Source organism: Delphinapterus leucas, chromosome 15 (genome assembly GCF_059928025.1).
Source record: "Delphinapterus leucas isolate spDelLeu-1000000601 "Yukka" chromosome 15, BTC_Dleu_Yukka2, whole genome shotgun sequence".
Classification (NCBI taxonomy): Eukaryota; Metazoa; Chordata; class Mammalia; order Artiodactyla; family Monodontidae; genus Delphinapterus; species Delphinapterus leucas.
Genome location: NC_143143.1, coordinates 28939716 through 28950574, shown reverse-complemented (window position 1 = coordinate 28950574; position 10859 = coordinate 28939716). Strand labels below are relative to the sequence as shown.

The following is a 10859-nucleotide window of genomic DNA, read 5'->3' as shown; positions in this document are numbered from 1 at the left end:
ATGTTGTTGCAGCACATTTACTGAACAGACTATTTTTTCCTCACTGAATGATCTTGTCGACCCTTGTCAAAAAGCAGCTGGTCCTAGGTATATGAGTTTATGTCTGGACCCTCAATTCCATTCCCTTGATCTATATGTCTCTCCTATGTCAGTACCACATGGGTTTGATTGTTTTAGGCTTAGTGCCTTTTTGAGCCTCAGTTTCCTCCTCTGTAAAGTAGGGGTGGAGGTAGGTCCCCAGCAGGGGTTTGTGGATGAAATGAGCTAATTTAGATATAGCAGCTGGTACTGTGCCTGGCCTGTAGTGGTCGTGGCAGAAGCAGTTGCTTTTATTATTATTATTAGCCTAGAAGGATGGTTCTTACTTTCAAAATGTGGGTTGTGCTTTGGGGCTCCTCCAGGAAGCTGGAAAGCGGCTGGCCACCTTGAGTATGCAGTGGAGAGCAGACATCACCATTGCTTCACAGGGCCCAGGAGTGCCAGTCATCATGCACTAAGGCATGAAACTCCACCTCTTCCTCCTGATCTCCTCTGAGCCCAGCCCAGAGCTAGCCTGCACTGCGGCTTCTATGGCTGGGGCCTGTGGAAAGGAGGACATCGTGCTCTGGCGTGGAGTCATGAAAAAGGGGTGCCAGAGACCAAGAAGCGACCAGAGACGGTTCTGAGACCATCTGGTGATATTCTGTGATGAAGGAATAGGAAGCATGCTGGTCACTGGGCGGGGGCTGGGTGTTGGCTGGGCCTCAGAATCATCTAGGTTCTCACTCCCCGAGATTCTGATGTAGGAAGGCTGTGGTGAGGCCCTGGAACCTAGAATTATCCCCCATCACTGTATTATTGAAAGAATTGTGCAGCGGACCCCCATTGCATCCACCACTTAGATTCTACAATGAAATTTACTCGCCATATCACGTATCTAGTCTCCTATCCTCCCCTCTGTCCACCCCTCAATCTACCTTACTTTTTGCTGACCTTCAAAGCAAGTTGCAGACATCTGTACACCCACTTATCCCTGTGTATTTTGTTAACTAAAGTTCAAGAAATGTCTCTTATTTTTTCTTTTTCTTTCTTTATTTTTTGCCTGAGTCAGGTCTCAGTTGCAGCACGTGGGCTCCAGGGTGCATAAGCTCTGTAGTTTGCGGCACGCGGGCTCTCTAGTTGAGGCACCCAAGCTCAGTAGTTGTGGCACGCAGGCTTAGTTGCCCCAAGGCATATGGGAGTCTTAGTTCCCTGACCAGGGATCGAACCTGCGTCGCCTGCATTGGAAGGCAGATTCTTTACCACTGGACCACCAGGGAAGTCCCCAAGATATGTCTTTTTGATAGAACCTGTACTTAAAAATGTTTCCCCAGGGAGTTCATCCTGGTGAAGACCCAGGATAGTGGGTAAGACCCCACCTTATCTGGGGTCCTGATTATTGAAAGACACGGGAGAGGGATGCTTTGTTCCAGATGAGGATTGGAATCCCTGGCCCTGCCTCTTACCAGCTGTGTGGTTTTGGGCAGGTCACATCACCTGTCCAAGCCTCAGTTTCCCCATCTATAAAATGGGCTTAAGAAAAGCACTTACTAAAGAAGATGTGGCACATATATACAATGGAATATCACTCAGCCATTAAAAAGAATGAAATAATGCCGTTTGTAGCAACATGGGCGGACCTAAAGATTGTCACACTGAGTGAAGTAAGTCAGAGAGAGTAAGGGAAATATTGTATGATATCGCTCATAAGCAGAATCTAAAAAGAAATGGTACAAATGAACTTACAAAACAGAAACAGACTCACCGACTTAGAGAACAAACTCATGATTACCGGGGGGAAGGGTGGGGGGAAGGGATAGTTAGGGAGTTTGAGATTGACATGTACACGCTGTTATATTTAAGCCTGCGAGCCACAACTACTGAGCCCGCGCGCCACAACTATTGAAGGCTGTGCGCCCTAGAGCCCGTGTGCCACAACTGAAGGCCACACACTCTAGGGCCTGTGTGCCACAATTACTGAGTCTGTGTGCTGCAGCTGCTGAAGCCCACACTCCTAGAGCCTGTGCTCAGCAACAAGAGAAGCCACCGCAATGAGAAGCCCTCTCACCGCAACGAAGAGTAGCCCCCGCTCGCCGCAACTAGAGAAAGCCCGCTCACAGCAACGAAGACCCAACGCAGCCAAAATAAATAAATAATAAAATAAAATAAAATGGATAACCAACAAGGACCTACTGTACAGCACAGTGAACTCTGCTCAATGTATGTAACAACCTAAATGGGAAAAGAATTTGAAAAAGAATAGATACATGGGATGGCTAGTGGGAAGCTGCTGCATGGCACAGGGAGATCAGCTGGATGCTTTGTGACCACCTAGAGGGGTGGGATACGGAGGGTGGGAGGGAGGCTCAAGAGGGAGGGGATATGGGGACATATGCATACATGTAGCTGATTCACTTTGTTTTACAGCAGAAACTAACACACCATTGTAAAGCAATTATACTCCAATAAAGATGTAAAAAAAAAAAAAAAGGATACATGTATAACTGAATCACTTTGCTGTACACCTGAAACTATAACATTGTTAATCAACTATATTCCAATATAAAATAAAAAGTTTAAAGAAAAAGAAAAGAAAAGCACTTACATCTTAGGGTTGTTCTGAAGAGTCACAGACTCTGCACATGGAGCATCTGGCATGGCGTTTAGTACATAGTAAGCACTTGGCTAATGACAGTTTTGCCATTTTGTAGATGTTACTGCGTGGATAATCTTCCAGAACAAACTCTTTTCCTTGGGCGCTAGGGTTTGGTTTTGTTCCTGGCAATCAGAAGCGTTTATTGGCCTGATCTGCCCAGGAACTGGTGAATGTGTAGGTTGAGTGTGAGGCCAAGGCCCAAAATTCCCCTTGCCTTACCTTTGTCCTCAAGGTGGCAGGAAACCCCCTTGCAGGAGTCTTTGATCTCACGGGGAAGCTGGGGCCCAGGAAGGCCCTGCACAAGTGTGATTGGCCCCTTTATTGGGGCCTGTGAAGGCCAGTGTGTCACTGCTCCACCAGGGTTACCTGCCTGGCCGCTGCTGGCATCAGAGTTTGGACCCCTGATCTGCTGGTGAGGCGGACTCAGACTCAAGTATTTATGGTTCAAGACAGAATGCAGTGAGTCTGTAGATGCCTGCAGTGGCTCTCAGCAGGCGGTGATTTCACCCTCCAGGGGACATTGGCAATGTCTGAAGCCACTTTTTTGTTTGTTTGTTTGTTTTGCGGTACGCGGGCCTCTCACTGTTGTGGCCTCTCCCGTTGCGGAGCACAGGCTCCGGACGCGCAGGCTCAGCGGCCATGGCTCACGGGCCCAGCCGCTCCGCAGCACGTGGGATCTTCCCGGACCGGGACACGAACCCGTGTCCCCTGCATCGGCAGGGGGACTCTCAACCACTGCGTCACCAGGGAAGCCCTGAAGTCACTTTTGATTGCCACCTTGAGGAGAGTACTACTGGCATCTAGTGGGTGGAGGCCGGAGATGCTGCTCAACATCCCACAAGGCACACAGGACAGCTCCCTCAACACAGGATTACCCAGCCCCAAATGTCCGTGGGGCTGAGGCTGAGAAACCCTGGATTAGGGGTGTCAGCAGCCTGGTCTGGAAGGGCGGGGTTGACTCCAGTTGTGGGCTCAAGAATGGCTCCCTGAGGAGAAGTGGTCTCGGTGGTGGCAGGCACGTGGTGACTGAGTTAGCTGGGAGAGACTGGGGGAAGGCATGTCAGGCAGAGAACAGCATGAGCAAAGGTACTAAGACATCTTTTTTTTTTTGCGGTACGCGGGCCTCTCACTGCTGTGGCCTCTCCCGTTGCGGAGCACAGGCTCCGGACGCGCAGGCTCAGCGGCCGTGGCTCACGGGGCCAGCCGCTCCGCGGCATGTGGGATCCTCCCGGACCGGGGCACGAACCCGTGTCCCCCGCATCGGCAGGCGGACTCTCAACCACTGCGCCACCGGGGAAGCCCCTGAGACATCTTTGATGGGGAGATGGGCGATAGTGTGGACAGTGAGATGGCAGGTGTGGTTCAAGGAGCATGAAGTTTGGGGTCAGATGGACTTGGGTTGAGTCCTGGCTCCACCCCTCGCTAGCCATGTGGCCTCAGCCTTGTCATTAGCCTGAACCTCAGTTTCATCATCTGTAAAATGGGAGTAAGAAGTGAGGTTATGTAGGTACAGCCTCCTATATCCCCACTCCTCTGTTTGCACTCTGTGTCCCAGCCGTTCTGATATCCTGGCAGTTTGCTCAATGCTTCCTGCTCTCCCTCCTTTCTGGGCCCTCCTTGTACATTTTGCTCTGCCTGGAGGGATGCTCATATTCCAGGTGGAGGGATGACACCATAGGAGGTTATAAACTGGGACATCCCTCAAGCTCCATGCGTGTTGCTGGCAGAGTGATCTTTCCGAAACACTAGTCTGAACATATCAGTGCCCAGTGTGTGTGTGTGTGTGTGTGTGTGTGTGTCCGTGCACACACACACACAAATTTGAAGGCCAAGAGAATGGTGGGAAATTCCCAGGCCTTTACTTCAACTGCCTTCCCCATCACTTTTCTGGGCTTCAGGTGCCTTGGGGAAGGCCAGTGGGGACTCACCAGGCTTGAAGAGGGTGGGATTCTCTCTTGGTTAAAATCTCTGCTTCCTTCTCAAGTTAGAAGCCTGGTTACTCTACAACTTAGGGTTGAGGTATAGAGGCCAGGATCCCACGGAGGCTACTGCCAGAGAGGCTGTGGGCAAGCCACCTAGCTTCTGTGAGCCTTCGTTTCCCCCTTTGTAGAACAGTATTTACAGGGTGTGGGTACATGGGATACTCCCTGCAAAGCTCTTAGGTCAGAAACTGGCTGAGTATTTCTTAGCTGCTTTATAAAAATCGACCTCTTGGTGAATACCCTCTGTAAGCCAGGTATTGCGGGAGGCCCTGGGAGGACAAAGTCTTCTGACAACTGGTCTTGACTTACAGGATTGCTTGGTTTAGGATTTGTGGATTTGACTGATTGGGGACATGCAATTTTTAGGAGCAATTCCATTTCTAGAAAGTTATCTGAAACATGCAGAAAGATTTAGCTCTAGATAGGTTCACAGTAGCGACTTATAAAGTGAAAAACTGGAAATAGCCTAATGTCCACCTCTAGGATATTGGTTAGGTAGGTGATGAGACAAATAGAATCTTAACGCAGTCATTCAAGAGGAAGCAGAGGGATATTTGTTGATATGGAAAGATGTTTATTATTAAGTGAAAGTAATATACAAAACAATATTTGTGTATAAAAATATATACACACATGTATATATTTTAAAACCTGAATGCTAATACACCAATAGTGGGTAGATATCTCTGAGTGATTTTTACAATTCTTTTCTTATTCTAGATTTCCTTTTCTAAATTTTCTACAATGAACGTTCATTCCTTTTGTGAAAAATATAGTAATATATCTTATTAACTTTTAAATTATTTTGTTATTAAAATATAATAAATAAAAATAGTAATAAAAGAAAGGGCAATTTTACTAGCTGTTCCTGTCCCTCTTTACAGCCTTATCTCTCGACTCGATTCTTGATAACTCCCAATAAACATAGGCTCACCATTGCTACAATCCATTTCAGTATTTGCACGTTATTTGTTAGCCTCAGAGAACCGTACTAGGCAAGGCGATATAAAGATGAATACTCACATTCTCCAGATGATTTGCGTGCACGCCAAATTTTGAGGTGCCTGGAAACAGGGAGCTCTGTACCTCCCTCCATTTATTTTTTCTCTTTTAATTCATTTCATCCATTCCTAGCTTGCGGGTCGGTTATTTACTTTACGTACGCCTGCGCACTCCTGGGGTGGGAGTGGGGCCGCTCTGTCCGGCGGCCCCGCCTCCCAACGCCGACCACTGGCCGGCTCCGCCAGCGCGCCCCTGATTGGTGGCTGCGGACCGGGTCTCGCCGCTCATCAAGGTTGGCGGGAAAGAAGAGGCGGGGCAGAATGGCGGCGGCGCCCACTGCCTCCTCGCCCGGCGGGTTCCCCACAGCTGTGAGGCTGCCGCGGTCGCCGCCGCTCAAGGTTCTGGCGGAGCAGCTGCGGCGCGACGCGGAGGGCTGCCCGGGTGCGTGGCGGCTGTCGCGGGAGGCGGCGGGCCGCGGGCCGCTGGAGCTGACGGCCGTATGGATGCAGGGCACGGTGCTGGCGGCGGGCGGCGGCGAGGCGCGGCTGCGGGACCCGAGCGGGGCCTTCTCGGTTTGCGGCCTGGAGCGGGTGCCGCGCGGGCGGCCCTGCCTCGTCCCAGGTAACAGCCGGAGTCGACACCGCGGCTGACCCTAGGTTTGTACCGCCCGAGGGCGGGGCCTGGCCGTCCCACCTCCCGGTGTTTGCGGTGCTGGTCCCCCGCCTCGATACCCTTTCTTCCCTCCCCTCCCCAGCCAAGCGCCACCCAAGCAGTTCTGATTATAAGCATCACCTGCAGCCCATTCAAAAAATAGTTTCCGAGGACTCCACCAGCCCTCCCAGCTGGAGTCTCCGGGGGAGGGACCCCCAGCATGTGTATTTGTTAACAGAGTCCCTTCCCCACGGGTGACTTTTTTTCTCCCTATCAAGTTTTGGAAAATATCATAGTGGGGAACTTGGTTCATCCCTAACGACTCTACTCAAATGTACCTTCCTTTGGGAAGCTTTCCCCAGTTCCCAGGAATGAGGAGCCCTGCTGTACCCCTCATTCGTGGGACTGTCTTAGGCTGTAGTTCACTACTGTTTGCTTTTAAACCAGTGGTGCGCAAATTTGAGCATGCATCAGACTCACCCTGAGGGCTTGTTAAAACTGACGGCTGGGCACCGCCCTCAGAGTTTGAGTCTGTTGGTCTGGGCGGGTTGAGAATTTGCATTTCTAACCAGCTTCCAGGTGCTGCTGGTGCGCGTGGCCTAGTGGCCACACTTAGAACCACTGGGCCAGACCATGGCAGGGCGGGCTCTGTGTCTTTCTGACAACTATTCTCAGTATTAGGTTGAACTTTTTCTGGCCCTGGCCCTTTCTGGCTGAGCTCCCAGGAGCACTTTTCTTAACCTTTCTGGACCTCTTACCAAAGGGACCAATAATTCCTGCCTGTTGTGTGGATTCAATACATTTAAAAAATGTCCTTAACACAGCTCCTAGGCCATAGTGACCATTGTTTTTTTTACTAGGCAGTGCTCCTGCACGCTTCTCACCCAACCCTGGCGCCATCCTTCAGCCTCCCTCTCTGTCTGCCCTCCATTGCAATGTTAGTCTAGCACAAGACCGGCACACTACAGGCTGCCGCCTATTTTTGCATGGCCCATGAGCTAAAAATGTTTTCAAATGGTTAAAAAAAAAAACAAGAAGATTTCATGACATGGGAAAAGTATCAATATATGAAATTCAAATATCCGTGTCTATAAGTAAAGTTTTATTGGAGCACCGTCATTTAGGTATTGTCTAGGGCTGTTTTCCCATTACAGCTACAGATCTGAATAGTTGCAACAGAGACGCGATGGCCTCAAAGCCTGAAATATTTAGTATCTGGCCCTTTACAGAAAAAGTTTGCCACCCTTGGCGTAGCATGTAGCACGAGCTGTTTGGTGTGCTGGTCCCCAGGCAATGCTCTTTGAAGGCAAGCTGGGGCTGTCTCCCATGTCTGGCCCCAGCCCTGGCATAAGGTTGGCACCAGTAGGTCCCTGAGTGGGCATTGCACGTTGGTGAACCCATCTGACTTACCTACTGGCCTGTGTGCCTGGGCCGTACCATTTCCTCTTGCTAATTAATACCAGGGCTTGATTGACAAGTCTGACACTGGCTTCAGGTAGGGAGCCTGAGGAGTAAGCAGGCCACTGAAACACAAAGTGATGTCGTGGGTGCAGAAGAGGGACAACTGATCCAGGCCTGTATGGTCGGGGTGAAGGCCTGATAGAAGGGAGGGGCGTGATGGGGAAGGAGAAGGAGAGACAGTGGAGAGAGACTCTGGCTGGGGGAGAGAGTGTGGGTAGAATGAACCAGACTAGTAACCAGGTGGTCTGTTCTCAGGAGGAAAGAGCTCAGGCCTTTGAGTTCACCCGTATAGTTGTGTTATACGCCTTGGTGTATGTAGGTTTTGAGTATGTGGATTCTGTGTTTACCTCACCTGTTGGGACTCTCTGTGGGCTTGTTCTTCCTTTCCAGGGTCTTCAGTCATTTTCTGAGGGCTCCATCTCCACCAGCTTTTTAGGCCCATTCAGAGGGTATGACAAGTGTATTTTCAGAATGAGCCTCCGTCGCTGAGGAACCCCACGTTACTTGCTCAGGTAGAATGTAGGGATGGGTTCAGGGAAACCTACGTACGCCGTGCCAGGAGCTGATAGACCAGAGGGTAAGGTGTCAGCTTGCCTGGCTTCCTTCAGTCAGAGCCCCAGGCCCGAGTACAAACCCAGTCCTGATGTTGGAAGCAGCGTGATTAAAGCAGCCTCGCAGGGGCACTCAGTGGGGGCTGGCGACGTGCCTGCTCTTCCTGCTGTGTTTGGGGTTTTTTACACAGTTGAGTTTTGTGTGGTTAAGACTGGCCGTTTTTGCTTTCAAGGAGAGCCACTTCCCCAAGGGAATGGGAATAGCGTCGTGGTTAATATGTCACTAGATCCTTGTGATGGCAGCCTGCCCTCTTGTTGATTTGCTTGTGTATGCCCAGCTGGCAGCAGGAGGTGGCAGGCATTGGTCCCAGGCAGCTGCAATAACAGTGGCATGGGGGTGCTACCACCTGCCCAGCTCTTCTGGCAACATAAAGGGAAAATTGGATTTGCTTTGGGGCTGTCAGGGGTTGTCTTTGCAGAAGGGGGACCAGTCCTGTGCAGAGACCAGTCACAGGCTCTGGCGTGGAGCAAGGAACAGGGAGAAGAGAAAAGCTCGGGTTTTCAGGCCCCGCCTTAGAGCAGTCTGTCTAAGTGCAACTCTTCCTCTGATGTGAGAGACTCTTCCACTCTCTGGGCGTGATAGCTTTATGCAGTGTGCTGTGATTTTGTTTTAGCATTTTATTTTATTTTTTTAAATATTTACTTATTTATTTGCTTGTGTGGGGTCTTAGTTGCGGCTCACTGGCTCCTCTCCTTAGTTGGGGCACGTGAACTCTTAGTTGTGTTATGCATGTGGGATCTAGTTCCCTGACCAGGGATTGAACCCGGGTCCCCTGTACTGGAAGTGTGGAGTCCTATCCACTGCGCCACCAGGGAAGTCCCTGTTTTAGCATTTTAAAACCAGAAACCAAAGAAGATACAAATGTCATTCTCCAGGTTAAATGCGGAATTTGTTGGCAATATATGTATTTTGACCACTGGCTGCCTTGGCACTTTGGTATCTACTCTCTACTTCTTTTTTGTCTCCAGTTTGCCTCCCTGATAAATTTAAGCCCTCTCAAGGACTTAAAGTGTCTGTTTTGTTTTTATCTTCTCTATCAATGTGAACTTTACCACTTTTCTTCTTCTAGGAAAGTATGTGATGGTGATGGGAGTGGTTCAGGCCTGCAACCCGGAGCCATGCCTGCAGGCTGTGAAGATGACAGATCTTTCTGATAATCCCCTCCATGAAAGCATGTGGGAGCTGGAAGTGGAAGATTTACACAGGAATATTCCTTAGAGGATGTTGGAACCGTCGATAAAAACAACCGAAATTCAGAAACAACTTAGATTCTTATACCGTATGGATTTCATGGACATCACTCAATATGTACTTCTCAAAAGTTTATCAGAGAGCTTTGCTTCGAGGAGTCTGGATGTAGGATTTCTAAATGCTGGGACACTCCAGTGAACTCAGCCCTGCTGCCCCTTGCTAGGACTGTTTGCTGATGAAAAGCAGATGTTTTGTTCTCTTTCTCTTTTTCCTCTCCTTTTTTTTTTTTTTTTTTTTTGCTTTATGTGTGTTAATTCTCTCTCTCTAAAGCACACAGAAATCTCATGTTGCGTTTTCCAAGTTTTCCAAGTGATGATACTTTTTCCATTACCACTGCAACCCTACTTTACGAGGCAGAATTTGAACCTCAGTCATTGTCAGAAGAGGGTAAAGTGTGTGGTTATGGGCAGGAAAAGAGGCTGCATAAAAAAGGAATGACCTCATGGCTCGGCAGTCTTCTCCATCAACAGCTCCGTATCCAGTTTGCAAGTCAAACGGCATTTTCTAACTGCAGGCACTGGGGCCTCTCAAAGACACAGCCCTCTTTCTGCTTCAGACACCACGCAGCCCTAAATGTGTAAGGTCCATTCCCTGCAGATGTGGACGATGATGTCTGCCCTTCCTCCTTCACTTAGGGCTGTTGAAACACTTTCAGAATTTCTTGTTGAAACTAAAAATCAAGACTAAGAACAACTTCCAGGCATGAACTAAACTTCTGCCTCATAACTTTTGGTGAGACACTGCGAGGAGGCAGCCTCCTGGTTAGAGTCTTTACGTTGTTTTTGGTAGGGAATGTCCTTCTGTTGTGATTGTGTTCAGTATTGGGTGGCAGCTCTTCACTTCTTACACAACCTTCACTTTACCTTAGACTGTAAATATCAAGGGGGTCAGGTTATGTTCCTCATTGCTATGGAGTTTTGCTGGATTATTTATCTCTACCACTAGTAAATTGTTTTCTATGCCATATTTTTAAAAATAGATTTTATTTTTTAGGCGGCTTAGATTTCTAGAAAAACAAAAAAGAGCACAACCTATAGAGATGACCTTTACATGCCCTCCCTCAGTTTCCCCTGTTACTAACATCTTGCACTGGTGTGGTACCTTTGTTAAAATCAGTGAGCCAGCATTGATACGTTATTATTAATTAAAGTCCATTGTTTACTTAGGGGTCATGCTTTGTGATGTACAATAGGCATAATATCACGTATCCACTGTTACAGTATCAT

At 48.9% G+C, this 10859-nt stretch overlaps 1 protein-coding gene across 1 annotated transcript; it reads left to right on the top strand.

Moving 5' to 3' along the window:
• Nucleotides 1–5963: 5963 nt before the first annotated feature.
• Nucleotides 5964–10599, top strand: RMI2 (RecQ mediated genome instability 2). The gene is made up of 2 exons (XM_022552205.2): nt 5964–6279; nt 9452–10599. The coding sequence occupies exons 1-2, from the start codon at nt 5979–5981 to the stop codon at nt 9598–9600; spliced, it is 450 nt and encodes a 149-aa protein (XP_022407913.2). The 5' UTR covers nt 5964–5978; the 3' UTR covers nt 9601–10599.
• Nucleotides 10600–10859: the final 260 nt, after the last annotated feature.